This window comes from Canis aureus, chromosome 3, assembly GCF_053574225.1.
Source record: "Canis aureus isolate CA01 chromosome 3, VMU_Caureus_v.1.0, whole genome shotgun sequence".
Taxonomy (NCBI): domain Eukaryota; kingdom Metazoa; phylum Chordata; class Mammalia; order Carnivora; family Canidae; genus Canis; species Canis aureus.
The window spans coordinates 83,523,229-83,539,099 of NC_135613.1; the positions used below are offsets into that span (position 1 = coordinate 83,523,229).

The window sequence follows — 15,871 nt, forward strand, 5'->3', positions numbered from 1 at the left end:
AATCTTTAGAAATAATGGTTGTTATTTAGAATCCCCTTATGGAGCATCCTGAGCTCAGAAGACAATTCTGGTTTCCTAGAAACTGGCAGATTGGGAGTCAGGCCACAGCAGCTGGCTGTGGGTTCGTTCGGGCAGCCCTAGATGGAACAACTCTCTCGAGATTTTCCAGCACAGGGTGACAGGTCTCTGTGGTTCTAAAGAGCCCGTGTGACCAGGAGAAAACCCAGCCAGGCAGCACACTGTGGCAAACAGATATAAACAGGAGACATTAAACCCCTTCCTTCAAATACTGTATGCCATTTGGTATCATAATGTGTTATATACGTACCTTTTTGAATAACCCCAGTTTTACCATTTTGTTAGAGTCATATTAGGGCAAGAAGGAAACACATACACAAAGAAATCTGTTTTAACCTGAAATAATTTTGTTGATATTTGAATTGCTTTCAGTGGGACATTTGGTTTAAACCACAAGATATCTCCATCTGGATTATTGGAGTACAAAATCTCTGCTCTCCCCCCTCCCCCAACCAAAACAAAGAAACAAACAAAACCCCAAGCCCACAACTCAGCTTCAAATAAGTTTTGAAGAAATGAGACTCTAAATATTTACATATGGGTCAAGAAATAAATCACAAAACTATTTACAAAAATACACAAGCTTATATGCATTAACAATTTACACCAGTTCACAAAAATATTAAAACATAAAAAAAAACACTATATAAATTAAAGTTAAGAACTCAAAGGTATGATCTAAGACTTCCTAGGATGCTTCTCTCATGCAGGTCATGGCTGAAAAATCAGGTTTTGCTACCTTAGAATCTAAACTGTAAAACAACCATTTTTATTCTTTGAACACTAACAGTTACTAATCAGAAAAGGAAAAAAGACCCTCTGTGCACACTGACATTAAAATATACCATTCCTGACGTTTCCGTAACACACAGTACTGAAAATCACATGCCTCTAACCATTTGGAAGTAACTTTTCTTACATACTTTTGCTTTCATTATAATTTCCTTACACACATTGCTCAGATGATACTTTGCCAACATAATGAAGGATGATTGACAAACAAAGCGGGGAACAGATATATGGACCCTGCAGGCTCCTTTTATCACTCAAGGGGCAAATTTCCAATTTACATCGTATGCATCTATTGCCACTTCAAATGTGGTTACCTACCCTTCTATCTCCATTCCCAATCTGACAGTCCCTCTTTAACAGAGTCGTCTTAGAAGTTTTCAACCTGACCCTAACTTTTAAAAAATGCTTTGCCATTCTAAAAATGTGCAGGCCCTATTGGTGGGACCATCCTGGGGATTTGCGTCTTTAAAAGCAAACTGAATACATTAAAGCAATAAGGCTCAGATGAAATTAGTAAGAAAGTGGCACCTCTGGGGCTGTTAGCAAAGTCTCTGGCCAGACATCCCGGGAGTATTTGTTTCAATCAAACCAAACTGTGACATCAGAATTTTGCCAAAAAGATACAATCTGGAGACACAGCTATGAAAATACCAATAGAATTAAATTATGGGTCTAATGCATAAGGCAGCTCCATTTCCTTGATCATAATGCTCCATGTCAAAATTTGAACTGTTAACTGTTTGCGAAGTCACACACCATGTGAACTGTGCTGAGTTAGCCTGGCTCACAGTAACCTGCCACAAGGTTTCTACCCTACAGTATTAGAAAGGGAAAGATACAGGCAAAGTCCCTCAAAAAAACTGAATCCAAAGTTAAGGCTGTCACTACGTACATTAAATGGAACAACTCTAGATTTTACCTAAAGCCGGTGTTTCACGATTATACCAGTAAATTTGAGTTGTTATTCTGTATTCAAAATATCCACCTGATATTTCTAAGCCCACAGGACATTAATAAAGTACTGGTTCTGAGGAATTAACCTCCGTCTTCATAAAAGAGACTTAGGTTCAGGAGTAAACAATGTGTGTGACAACAAATCCACAAATATTAAAATTAGACAGGACTCCTTCAGCCGCTTCCTTCTGGGATCCCAGTTCCTAACTCCTTCTGTACCTCCTCGTCATACTGGCTCCTTCCTACACTCCATGCTGCTGGTGAGAACTTACAGGGCTTGTGTGATCTCAGAGGGGCGATGGGTTGCCTACGTGACACAAAGATGGTTAAGGTTAAAAAAAAAAAAAAAAGTTAGTGCTGCATATTCGCCAAAGATCAAACTCCTGTATATAGCACTTGATGTGTTTGTGTGAAGGATCCTATCAGGTTCCCTAACACTGTGATTCTATTCCCACTGGGTCTGCATATGTAATGTAGAGACATTTCCAGACCTTCCACAGGTCAGTATGTCAGGGCTGCTACCATGATCCTTATTGAATGAATTTCTCTGGGTAAACAAAAGAAAACCTTATAGAGTATTTCCACATATAAATAACTGTGTTCTTAAAACTTTATTTTTTTTTCTAAATATAAACCCTTAAAATGCAATCACATGATTTTCTTTTAAATAATAAAAAAAAAAAGAACTGGCATGAATCCTAATCTTTATACAATTTCACAGCAATAATAGCAGCATGAATTTAGCCTCTTAAAAGATTTCTTCCTTTGCTCTAAATAAAAGTTAATTCCAAGTCTTAAAAAGCCAGAGCAGCAATCATCCAGCAAATGGAATGAAATTCTCCTAGTGTCTTCTACAAACTGCGCTTTTAAAACATGTGAATGTATAAAACTCAAGTATTATTGAGAGTTATGGAATGCAATGACAATTTAAACGTGTTTGTAAATATAGGACTGCCTTGTGGGTCTGGCGTGGATGTTGGGGGTGGGGGTGGGGGGCTGGTGCGGAGATGGAGTGGAGTCAGGCCAGACCGCTGTCGAACCGGGAATGTGACTTTCAAAAGGAAGTCCAGGGTATTCCACATGTTTAACATGCTCACGGAGTTTTAAGAACTATACCTGAAATGCTGGTGTAAAAATGGCAATTACAGTAAAATTGTGACCGCTCCAGTGCATAGGGAGCAAACGGCACACGAATTCCTTAGGACGTCAACTGGTGAAATGGGGGTGGTGTGCTACGTGTAATTATTGCAGGGGCTTTCAGTTTGCTAACCAGTAATTTCATAGCTACTTTAAGAGTTCCCAAGAAACTGGTACCTGTACTCTGGTTCAGAAACACAAATTAACATGTAAATTTGTAATCATGATAAATTATGTGTATTTATCCAGTCAAGTCATGCTGGGGTTTGTTTTTCCCCCCAATGGAAAAAAAAAAAAAAGGAAAAGAAAAGAAAAAGTTGCTTTAGGAGAACAAATGGCATGAAATGTTTTACTAGGATTGCAATTTACCAAATATCATTGGAAAAAAAAAAAACTGAAGGCAGGCAACACGTTAGAAGCACTGAAAGGGTTTCATGGTGCTAATGAAGTTCACCGACTTCTGCCTAAGAAGTTTCTTTACTCCCGACTTTAGAATCCCTTCCCTTCTGCAGTTGACATCAGCCTGCCCACTGTACTACGAGGGAGGACTCTGAGAAGTTAAGAACGTAAAGAACATGGTTCAGTCTGGGTCTAAATGGCCTGATATTTTATGATGACTCTTTATTAGATGCTTAAAGTCTTCAGTCCTTTATTTATTTATTTTTTAAAAAATTATACTGTGCTAATTGTCTGACAGACTCATCTGAAGGATCAGGGTTCCTCTGTTCTAATTTAACACACGAGACCCTTCAAAGTCAGGGAGAATGAAGTGATAAAAACCGAGTGTCGACCTGGGCAAGCTGCATGGCTAGTGTGTCAGTAGGAATGCAACGGAAAATGCAAAAGCCTACCCGGAACTAGACATAAACCGCTCTGCGCTATATAGCAAATACTAAGAAGGACAAAGGTAAATTCAAATTCAGTTAAAGGCAGTCCTCAGGCTCTGACAAATTAGCCCCATATGGCAAGTATGGTCTGTGACAAATTTCTTCACTAGGTTTTCAACACAGTGCTTTACAATCATTCAGATCTTTTTTAATGACAAAAATCACAGTCTAGAGATGGAAAATGATAATGAAGCAGGGAAGAGGGAAAAAGATGGTGATTTTTTTTTTCTTTCTTTTTTTTTTTTTTTAATGTGGTCAGGGGAGGGCGGATTGTAGCTTTTTTTTTTCTTTTAATCTTTTTGGTTACTGAAAAAAATAGAACAGTCCACTGTCCAGCAGAGGCTGCTTCAACTCTATTGCTCCAGGGCTCATTCTGCATGGATCTGTGTTTCAGGGTGCTGCAAGGACAACTCTGTGGGCAGGAAGGCCCCCTGACCCAAAGCTGTAGCATATGTCCTGTTCTGCGGGTGGGGAAAGCCAGAGGGCATGTACGTCCCCATTGCTCCTCCTCCAAAGCCTCCTCGCTGGTGCTGGGGTGGGGAGTGGTAGCCCTCCAGGTTATCATACTGGGACACAACAGTCATACTGCTCTGGCGCTTGCCATGTGTCTGGTACTGGTAGAGTGCACCGGGGTCCCTCTCCACATTCTGGGTGTGATGGAGTTTCAGGCTATGACTCCTCTCTGGTTTCGGGGGTGGGACGACGGACTGGGTGAGATGTTCGTCCTCCTTGTAGCAGTCTCTGGAGTGTTTCTCTGGGGCGGGAGGTTGCCTGGCCCGAGGCCTCTCCAGCTCTTTGGAGAGCCTCACCTCTTTGTGGTTCAGTCTGAGAGACTCCTGCCCCGACGGAATGTATTTCCCTCCAGAGTTATGGTAGCTGACTGGCTCGGAAGCGTCTGGAATCCCTTTGGGCCCATAATCTAACTGGCCAGTTCCTTGGGGGTACGGTGGCCCATTTTTTGACTCACATAACTGCCTATGGCTTGCGTCCTGGTGTGCCCTGTGCTCAGGGAGGCTACAACCCATGTCGTGAGGCTTCCTGTTCCTGAGGCTGCTCTGCTTCTGAGGGAGGGTGGGTTTCTCTGACTGTCCGTTGCCATATCCTCCGTGGTGGTGGGCTCTATCGAACTCTGGCTCTGGATGCTTCCTATAGAAGCGGTCCTCTCCTTCGGGGCTGACGGCTTTGGTTGCGTGCCGCCCGTCCTTTCCCTCTGCCACTGAGAGAAGTCCAGTTTTCCCAGGATCGGATTTACTACGGAGGTGGATGACATAGATCCCACCCAGGTCATCCTGCACGGCCGGGCTCATGTTATCATACTGGGACATAACGGGCCCCTTCACCTTCTGCCGAGCGCGGCTCTCTCTCCGGATGGATTGCATGCGGTATTTCTCCATGTCCTCAAGATCCCACGAGGTGTAAGCGTGCTTTACATCAGCCGTCGGAGGCATGTTGACTACGTTGTGGTCATTACCAGAGAAATAGCCAGTCATGTTGGCCCGGGGGCGCGGGAGCAAACCAGCGTAACCGTACAAGTTCTTTCCTTGCAGCCTAGGGTTGTAGAAGGCAAAGTCGCGATTGGGTAGGCGGTGGAGGGGCCTCAGCTGCACCGTGCCGTACGCATCCACGTCACACAGGGCTCCTTCTGGGCTGTAATAGGAACTAGAGGAACTCGAGTATGGGCTGTACCTGTAGTGGACCCGACCGTTCTCAAAGTAAGGCTGAAGCTGAGTGACGTGGTAATCTGAGCGGGCCTGGGAGGACTGATATGGCTTATACTGGTACAGGGGTCGTGGGCAGTAGGCCGGTTCATCATCCGGGGGAACTTCTGTCCGTGAAATGGGAACGGAGCGGATCATGGAAGACGGAGGGGCATGGAGAGACTGCACCCTCCGGATGGTAGGGTATGAGGGAATGTCTTCAGGGTAACAACTACTCCGAAGTGTGGAGCCCAGGGAAGACACGTACTCCACTCGGCTGCACGGCTTGGGGTGATGTCCGGACGCGTTTCTTCCCGGGGCCACGTATGTGTTATAACGAGGGCCCATGGAGGCTGGCGGCTCTGATCGGGAACCATACACCTGGTGCTGCTCCAACTTATTATGATGTGGAGGTACGCTCTGGGGACGGTACTGGCAGTTTGGAGTCATACTGAAATGCAAACAGTTTTCTGGACCGAAGGGTTCGGCGGTGACGTCAGGCCTCGCAAAGGTGGAGTAGGTCGTTTTCTGAGAAGCATGCTTGGGCTGTGGGACAGGGAGTGGTAGAGGGAGAACATCGTCCACGGAAGCTGAGGACGCGGTGACAAAGGGGTGGTAACTGGAAGTGCTGGGAGCATCTGTGCTGCTGGAGTGTACGGCGGCGGCGATTTTACTCTCCATTGTCCTGGTGGGGGGAGCTGGTGCGGGAAAGCCACAAGAGGGGTACACGGGGACAGACTCAGCACGCAGGTGCAGCGGTGGGGCCCGGGCACCTTCCCGCAACTTTTCGGGAAGGCTTGGCTGCACGGCAGGAGCAGAGGCGGGACACTGAGCAGCTGCGCTGCCATCGCTGACAAGGGCAGGTGTGGGGTCATCCCTGGCTCTGGGTTCAAGTGGTCTCTCCGGAGCTGGAACTACCTGAACCTGTGGAAAGATGATCATATTATGAGCTTGCTGTTTATGCTCCCCTCTGTGGGATCTGTAGCCCACAAGTGTGGGATCTTCAATCTGTAACCCACAAGTGGAGGCTATTTGGGTAGCAGCTTGAAACTTCCCAAGCCATGTGGTGGCCCTGGACAAGACAGGAGGCCAGTCTGTCCTCACCGCCAGGAAAAGGTCTGTGCTGCCACCTGGTATAACAGCCATTACCATCTTTGGAAAAGAGTTTTAATTCGTGATAAGCTTTAAACATGAGACGAGGTTGCCCTGACATTATCTCAACGTGCAGACCAAAACAGAGGTTTAAGGTATAGTCACGCTTAAAACCATATACCGGGTCTACCTGTCTAGCTCGGTCTCAACACCAAGAACATTTTGTTAAACAAGAAGAGTTGATTCTAGCTAGACAGATTTGTGAAGTGGCTCACGGCTATACGTCGTGAGCAGTGTAAGCACCTCCCACCAATCTAGGGAAGGGTAATGAGGTGACTTGTCTGATGCGCCATTCAAATTAATCGGCTACGGTCTCTCCCCACTTTCTACTCCACCCTGGTCTGTAGCAACTGAAGTCAAACATGATCCTCACTGCAATGCTGCAAATATGCTATCCTTGAGAAGCAGTTGCTAGAAATAGCATCATCCTCCACTAAAGCCGACATACTGAAGTCCCTTCAGTTCGAGGTGACCACAAAGCATGTGGGGCACTTTTCTAAAGCATGAGAAAGTCAGAAAGACATTCTCAGCATTCTACATACAATATTCTCTCCTCTAAGCAGATACTTGACTACAGAACAACCTGCTGGTTTATGTTAAGAAAATGACAAAAAAGACCTAAGACACTGTCATCTCTTACATTTCTAAAACGTCTACAAGGAGATCCCTGGGTGGCTCAGTGGTTTTGCGTCTGCCTTCGGACCAGGGCGTAATCCTGGAGACCGGGGATCGAGCCCCACATCGGGCTCCCTACATGGAGCCTGCTTTTCCCTCTGCCTGTGTCTCTGCCTCTCTCTCTCTCTCTCTCAGTCTCTCATGAATAAATAAATAAAGTCTTTAAAAAAAAAAAAGTCTACAAGGAAAAAGGCTTTATTCTCAAGAACAAAGCACATTCATTGCGCAGATGTGAATCACTGGCGCAGGGTGGGTTAAATGACCTGCCTAAAGCCACGATGAGTCAGTGACGGAGGGGGGTGGGGCGACCTGCAGCCCTGACACCTGAAGCCCAATCTGATTGACTTGATCATGATCTCTGCATCGCTGTGAATAAACTACCTAGATGCTTTAGGAAGCAGCAGGTATAGTTAACCTAGAGTCCCTGAGTAACTGCTCCTCTCTCAGAGAAAAACTGGCATCAAGGTAAAGGCAGGGTCCAACCTCAGACAGGAAATGTTTCACGGAAACCTGCCTCAGGACTCAACAGAAATGGCCTGTGTGACTCAAAAGTGACAGCACACCCTGCTGAAAAGTGACATACCTTCGGAAAAAAGTCTATTTCATCTCCCTGACCCCCTCCCCTCCTTACCTTGTGGGAATTACTCAGTCCTATGCTGGCTGCTGCTTGTACCTGCCCCAGGCCCGGCAGCTGCTCCGCTGGCCTCTGGGAAGGAGGCGGAGGAAGGGGACGGTTAGTTCTCGGAGCGCGCTGGAGGGTGGCAGCAGCGAACTCGGTGGCGGGGCCTTGTTCACCCACCGCATCCCAGTTGGCCTCCCTGGTGCCGATTTCAGCTGTTGCTGGAGCAGTTGTCATGTTAGCCACGGTGGCCGTGCTGGCCTTCTCTTCGGGGGACCCAGAAGGAGGGTAGATTTTGTCCCGAGGCAAACCAGAAGGTGTGGGAGATTTGTCTGCAAGTTCTGACGGGTGATGGGGCTTATCCACGCATGCACCAAGGTAAGAAGGAGGCTGATCTCCGCTGTAGAAATGAAGCTGAGACTGGTCCTGATCCAGAAAGGAGACAGTTGGCATACTGGTCTTCCCAGATTGGGCTTCAGGGAAACTTAGGTGATCATCAGACTTGGAGTCTGTTAAGGGAACTGAAGTGATTCTGGCCTTTTCTGGGTCCCCAGATAAATAGGTCCGATGTGGATGATTCCCTGGGAAGTCAACCTGGTGCAGCTGTTCCCCAGATTCAGTCGCACTGGCATGAGTGTGGCTCCCAATGGTGGCTGTCTCTGGCGTGGGCTGGTCACAGTTCCCCGATACACTGCTCTGGAGGTGGAACTCCTCTGCTGGCCTATCAGTTTGGAAATAGGCTTTATCTAGAGTAACGCTAGAGTAGGAGCTAGGCAGGTGATCTTCCGGTGCAGCTACTGCTAGGTCTCCATAGTTTGTATAAGCAGCCTGAGAAGTCCCTGGTCTCTTCAGTGACTGAGTTGAGGCTTGCTGCGCAGACTCAGCTAATGCCAGCGCCAACAGGCGGGCAACGTTTTTCGGAGGCGGTGGTGGTGGGATAAGAGAGACTGAACTGACAGGAACGGACTCCTGAGGGGGGTCATGGGAAACTGCTCCTGGTGGGAAATTGGGAAAAAAAATGAGAGTGAAAAGGTAGCTTGTGTTATCCTATACGGAAAGCCAAACGCGCCCCATGTGATCACTAAAAAAACAGGTGCCTTCCATATTTCAAAATGGCAATCCATGATCTTCTATCCCACATGCAAATGCTGGAGAAAACACATCTGGTTCAGAAGGAAAACTAAAACAAAGTGTTTAAAGATTGCAATCTCCTCTTGAATTGCTACAGAGATGGGGGGGAAGCAGGTCCCTCATCTGGCTCAGAAAAGACTGCTTAGATAACAAGCTTCAAGTGCCTGCAGATTATTAAGGATAGTTTTTACATTTGATGGAGTAGGCTGGCTGGTTTACTCGTAAGGCTAGAATACAGGTACTTTTATTAGAAAACAGAATCAAGAGCTACGAAGTTGTGCAAAAATTATCCATGAATTCTGACTGTTGAAAGACAAAAGGGGACTTTATGAAGGTCTGAAGCAGGACCACTGGCCCTTTGGGGGATTTTTCTTTGATTTTAACTTAGGGCTTTGAGCCATCACAGCACCACCCAGAAAAACATTCTCTTTGATAAAAGGCTAGCTGTGGAGTAAATTTCTCTCTTAAAAGGCACAGATGGCACATAGAATTGAAGATCCCTCTTAGCTTAAGGAAAGAATGGAGGAAAACAAATGGTACCTGTCTGAGTCTGTCCAGAAGGTACAGCCTTACTCTGACTGCTCGAGACGACCTGCTCCTCTTTCCCTGGCGATTCTACTTCTGCAGCAGCCCCCTGGTCTAGGGGCTGGGCTTCAGACTCACATCCTTCTTGGGCCTCTCTCTCACTTGTTTTCATCTTTACTACCTGGGTGGGGGATCTATTTATGACATCACTGTCTTCAGCACTTTTGTTCCAGGTTGGAGAAGATGCATTTGGAGTTGCTGTATTTGACACTGTCCCCATGACTTCCGATACCCGAGTGGGAAGAGTAACTGAAATTGGCTCAGATATATTCATAGAAGGTGATTTGCTTAACTTCCGTCCAATCTTTGGAGAGAAAGCATAGACGACCTTTTCAGTGAATGAGGATGGCTTGGATGATTTTTCTTCGGTTGGACTCAAGTCTAAGGTAAAGAATGGACTCAGTTTCTCCTGAAGAGGAGAGACAGCTTCAGAACTTGCAGTGCTTCCTGGAGTCTGAGACTGGCTACCACCTGCTTCTGTATCCTTTTTGTTGGTGCTCGGTTTCTCCTGGGAGTATCCTAAGGAGTCAAAAAAGGAAGCCCCACTCTCCAGACACTCTGATTCAGGCTTAGGGGGGCTGCACTGAAATGACATGGGATCAAAATCCAGGCTGGCGACGCCAATGTCTGGCGGGCTCAAGTCAACATCCTCAGCTGTGTGGGGAGACATAAGAGCTGGAATATGGAGCAGCCCTACTTCCTCCTCACTCTCATTGTCATGGGGCAGATTATCATAGGAATTACAGCGGTTCCCCAGCATTTCTCCGTTAAAAGAGGCGCTCAGTGCATCACTGCTAGATCTGGGTCTTCTGGGTCGAAACAGCTTGGAATCACCTGGTAAAAACGGAGAACAACATCAAAGTATGAATGTACAGGATACACAATACACAACACCGTGAAAGCCACCTACTTAGTACAGTAGTGATGCACTGTAACTGGGTGAAAATGTTACTTCTCATTTTCTTCCCAGAAACTGTCTCTGGGCCTACAGAGGGAACTCCCGAACCAAATGTTGAATAATAAAAACATCTGATGTCATCAGGTGGAGAATGAAGGACTCAGAACTCTTAGATTTTATTACTATAGTCCAACACTGACTCTTGTTGTGACTTTGGGCAAGATTTCATTTCTTTTTGCTTTATCACTGATCTCACATATGGTTTCTAAGATAGAATTAACCACCTTAAATAGAACTTTGGATATACCACAGCAAAAGGGTTTTGTTTTGTTTTTGTTTTTGGTGGGGAAAAATCCTCATTAACACTCACATTTCTAAAAAGCAAACATGTCAACTAAAAATATCTCCACAATCCCATAAAGTATATATATACGTACTTAGAACAGGATTCTTTTCAGATACTTAAACAAAGATAATTTCATTTTTTCCTTAGTATGAATAGGCTTTTTAACTCTCTCAGGCAGAGTCCTTCAAGAGTAGACTGTTACACTATTTTATGATATTGCTACACATCCAACTGGTAACAGAAATCCTCAAGCTCATATCTCTATTCCAACAATTAGAATCATCATGGTGAAAATGTGCTATAAAAAGGGCAGAAACTGCCTTAACATAAATATGTATATTCACCAATGTGTTGGCCACCTATACAATTAATCTTCACTAAAATATTATTTTCTGCTTAATAGTGTCATCTACCTAGCTCGCTTCATTTTATCTGTGAACCATTCTCTTAACCACAGTGAAGTGGAAAATCTTGGAAAACCCCTAAGATGTCAGACACTCAACTAAAGGGATGTGTGAGGATTTCTTGAAATAAGCAGAGCCATTAGTCAGTGAGGATCTGGAAGTTACAATAGTTATTAATAAATGGAGATAAGAAGTTTGACCAGGAAGATAGCACCCCAGGATACCTCAAAAACGATCCCAATACCAACAGATCAAGAATAGCCCATAAGAATCAATGTAGCTCCTGATTATTTTTGGAGAAAGGGCCTTCTTTACAATCCTGCTGCATAAGCCAAACATGAAGTAAAAGATGTCCTATTTGCTATTACATGGTTCTGTCAAAAAAAGTTTGATCTCCTTCCAATTGAAGTAATCCTCTGTTCATTCTAAAAATTAGTACATGATTGCAACTGTAACCTGACTTTTGCTAAGTAGGGACTAAAACAATTTATTTTCCTAATTTTTAGTTTTGTCAAGTTGCAATGAAACCTTTATATATTCTTTACTAAAATTTTGGATTCCGTTTTAAATGGATTCACTTCTAAGTTTTCTCCTTGTATGGAGGATCATACTTTCAGATAATGAGGACCACCAATAATCAATTTGATCTATGAAATTTAATGTCAGGTTAAGCCATTTACAAGACAAAAGACTGCCAGTCTGAATATCAAAATTGCTTAATTTTATACCTTTGAAATTGTGCTTTCATGAAATCTAGAGACAGAAGTACTAATAACATCATTTTCCACTGGGCATTAATAAATGGGTAACTTCAAAACATTTCACTGATTTTTATGTGAATACAACTGAAATGCAATCATGTCAACAGTGAAGAAATCAGGGACTGGTACCATCTGAAGACATCAGTGGACAATACTAAATAGATATGAGTATTCTTTGGAAATGGCAGTCTTATCACCTATTTAGTAAACATATATTTATTAAATATATTCAATTGTGCTCTTTTATGAAATATAGAATAAAATGGTTGACGCTTTTAGTCTTACCGTCGACTGCATGGAGAGAAGTAAGAGATTCTTCACTTTTAGCTGAACGGAGGGTTCCTTCGGCCCTGCCACCTGAGGAATCAAAGCCAAACAGTGTGAAGTTTTGTTCACTGCTACATATGTACAGAAAAGGAACAGTGTTTTTTTCTACACATATTTAAACTTCCAAGAGTGATTAGCTGTACATTTTGACAATCATATACAATTTAAGCATCCTGTCGTATAAGGTGCTGTATTGTTTTCACATGGTTTCCTACGTGAAAAATCTCTTTTCTAAAGGATTATGAACTTGAGAATCGAGGTGAATTTTAAAATGTCTTCCTTTTTTATTCTAGCGTGATGGCTTTTTTATTCCAGCACGATGCTTAGAGATGATATGATACTAGATTTAGAGTGAGCCCTAAAGCCACTCACTGGTGTCCTTTTCAGCAGAGAGGACACAGAGAGATGGAGGAGAAAGCCAGGTAAAGACAGAAGCAGAGATTGGGGTGATGCCACCACAAGCCAAGGAATGCCAGGAGCTGAAAGAGGCAAGGAAGGATTCTTCCCTGAATCCTTTGGAGGGAAGGTGGCCTTCCTGACATCCAGGTTTCAGACTTTTACTCTACAGAACAATGAGGAAATATATTTCTGTTGTTTCAAGTCACCCAATTGTGCAGTCTGTTATGGGAGTCCTAGGAAACTAACATGGTGCCTTGATTATGTGTGTTGTTGAGTCTTATTTGTTAAATATCATCCTCATTTGCCTCTCAGTAGTGCTTAACACTAGTGGTGCTTTCCATTTAAACCTCACGACTGTTATTTCTGGTAACAGTGCTCATCCCTTTTGTTCTTTGCCTACCCTTTTAATCATTTCTTCTTACTCTCTCTCATGACAACTCTTTTCCAGTCTTTTAAACTCTGCTTCTCTCTGGATTCAGTTCCCAACCTGCTTCTCTCACTCACCAGGCTCTCCCATTAACTCTGTCTCTAGAGTTTTCACCCTTGAGTGTTTGCTGATGACTTCCAAATCTGTATTTCTAGTGACATTAAACCCCTTTATTGAGTTCCAGACCCATGCCACTAATCACCTCTTGGGCATGTCCAACTCACTATGTCTGAAATGAACACATCACTCTTCTTCCCGAAACTGCTACTCCCTACATGAATAATGGCACTGCCATCTCCCTAATCATTTACTTAGAACCTGAAAATTATCTTTGCTCTTTTTTTTTTCTCATCCTTCACAATCATCTGGTCACCCAGCCTTGTAGACTCTGTTTCCCAAGTATCTCTCAAATCTATTTCCCACTTCTACTGCTCATCTCAGACATTCACTGTTTCTTGGCTGTACACCTATAACTGTCTCCTAGTTACTGATCAGTCTTCAGGCTTAGTCTCTACCCATATATTCCCTGTACTGCTGCTGAAGTCATCTCTCTATACCCTAAACATGACCATGTTACATATTAAAGCCAGGAGATAAAGGAATGCAGGGCAAAACCAAAACTCTGGCAAGCACACAAGGCCCGATGACCTAAACCTCTTCTTGAATCATGATATACCCAGCCAAGTTTCCTGCTTCACACATGAGCACACTTTTTGCTCTCATTTCCTGAAACACCCTTCTCAGTCCCTTACTGATTACATGAATCCCTACTTCTCTTTTAAAACCCAAGTCAAAGAGTAGATTTCTGACCACTAGCCCTTCTCCCCATAGGAACTGACAAATCCTACCATAAATGTCTCACACAAATATCTCTTTCAATTGCTATGATTCTGCATGTAGTTTACCTTCTTATACATATGATTTCCTGAGTAAGTCTCTGAAGGCAGGGGCAGTATCTTAAGTTTTTTTCTAAATGACAGGTTGTTATTAAGATATCTAGCACATGCTTAGTATATGACTACAAACTGAATGAATGATGAATTAAATAAACTGAACATTATATTTCTAACATTCAAGCACTATTATGCCTCCTATATTCAGATGCTGTTAATATACATAGACTGTGATTTTCAAACTATTTTTTAAGAGTAGTATTTGCAACAACAGTAATAGATTTATTTGATCCAATAAGATATTCTCATCAATGAGTCACCCAGTAAAAGACAGATTCCTTGGTTGTATGAGTTATAAACTTAAAAGGCACATTGAAACATGGTTTTGTCACATTTTAAATCTGTAAAAATACAGATTAAATAAGTTTAAACACCACAGCAGTTATTTTTTATTAACAATATAGAAACTACGCTATGAATATGTTACAAATACTAACCACATTCATACTATAGTTAATCTTTATAGTTTCCACAAGAAACTGGATAACTCTACATATTTATGTATGGGTTTGGATATAAAGAATTGGTAAAAGGAGACAATTCATATATAGCACCATAGCTGTGGACACACTGTGTTGAAGCACACCATCACAATATACTGGGCACATAGACGGGGCATAACAAGAGCCAGCACAACAGGATGAGGAGTGTGGAATGGCCATGCCATCTGTTTCTCCTGGTAGCAGAGCACAGGAGAGGCAAGAGAGCACCAACCTTTAAGAGCCATGGCTTTCATCTCGGAAGGCTCACTCTCGTTCCGCTGCAACTTCCGCTTAGAGACAGATGATGATTTCCCCAAGTTGAAAAAGGAACGCCAACTGCCCACAGGAGACTTTTTCATTTTATTTTGAGGCCTCCTCCTATGAGAGAGAGAGTAATCTGTATTAAGATATCCAAGGGGCTATCTTTACTTACTGGAAATGAACAAATGATGTAAAGAACCAAACAGCCTAGAGAGGCAAAGCTGAAATAGTACCTGTGTATACACACATCCACTGTATATGTGCACACATGCGGCACGTATATCCACTGCACATGTATATATATGCAGCACACATATCCAGTGTCTATGTGCACGCATGTAGCCCATATATCCACTGCACATGTGCATATACGCAGCACACATATCTGTATATGCGCACATATGTAGCATGTAAGTTTGCTGTATGCCATGTATGTAATGCATCACTGTATGGCATATGTGTAGCACATACATCTACTGTATATGTCATGTGTGTAGCGCACATCCCTGTACATGCCACGTGTGTAGCACAGATCCACTGTATATGTGCATATATGTAGCACACATATACACGTGTGTGTATATATACAGCACACTCTACACTGCGTAGCTAAACTGTATAGCTAAAGCATGACATAGAAATAAAATGTATAGATTTTAATAACTAGTCATAAAGATAATTTTTATACAGATTTTTATATTTAGATCTAACCTCATAGTGAAATAAGTAATAAGAAATATGTGGAAGTAGGAATTATTAAAACTATAAAAATAAAAGAGTTAAAGAAAATGATTTCATGTGTGAGTAAACAGAATTAAACCAAAAAGGGAAAAAAGTATTACAAATAATAATGAACATAAATTGAACACCAGGCACTATGCTGCCTTATATGTAGAAGCTCATTTA

The 15,871-nt window shown here is 43.2% G+C and overlaps 1 protein-coding gene across 9 annotated transcripts in view; it reads right to left on the reverse strand.

Moving 5' to 3' along the window:
- Positions 1-403: 403 nt before the first annotated feature.
- The window catches only part of ARHGAP32 (Rho GTPase activating protein 32), a 291,479-nt gene continuing 276,011 nt past the window's right edge, over positions 404-15,871 (reverse strand). For all 9 annotated transcript variants that reach the window (XM_077894162.1, XM_077894164.1, XM_077894163.1 and 6 more), the window contains 5 exons: positions 14,937-15,082; positions 12,402-12,473; positions 9,663-10,541; positions 8,004-8,986; positions 404-6,469 (listed from right to left, as the gene is read on the reverse strand). In XM_077894162.1, coding sequence (XP_077750288.1) covers positions 4,217-6,469; positions 8,004-8,986; positions 9,663-10,541; positions 12,402-12,473; positions 14,937-15,082 — 4,333 coding nt within the window. In that variant the 3' untranslated portion in view covers positions 404-4,216. The remainder of the gene's footprint in view (positions 6,470-8,003; positions 8,987-9,662; positions 10,542-12,401; positions 12,474-14,936; positions 15,083-15,871) is intronic.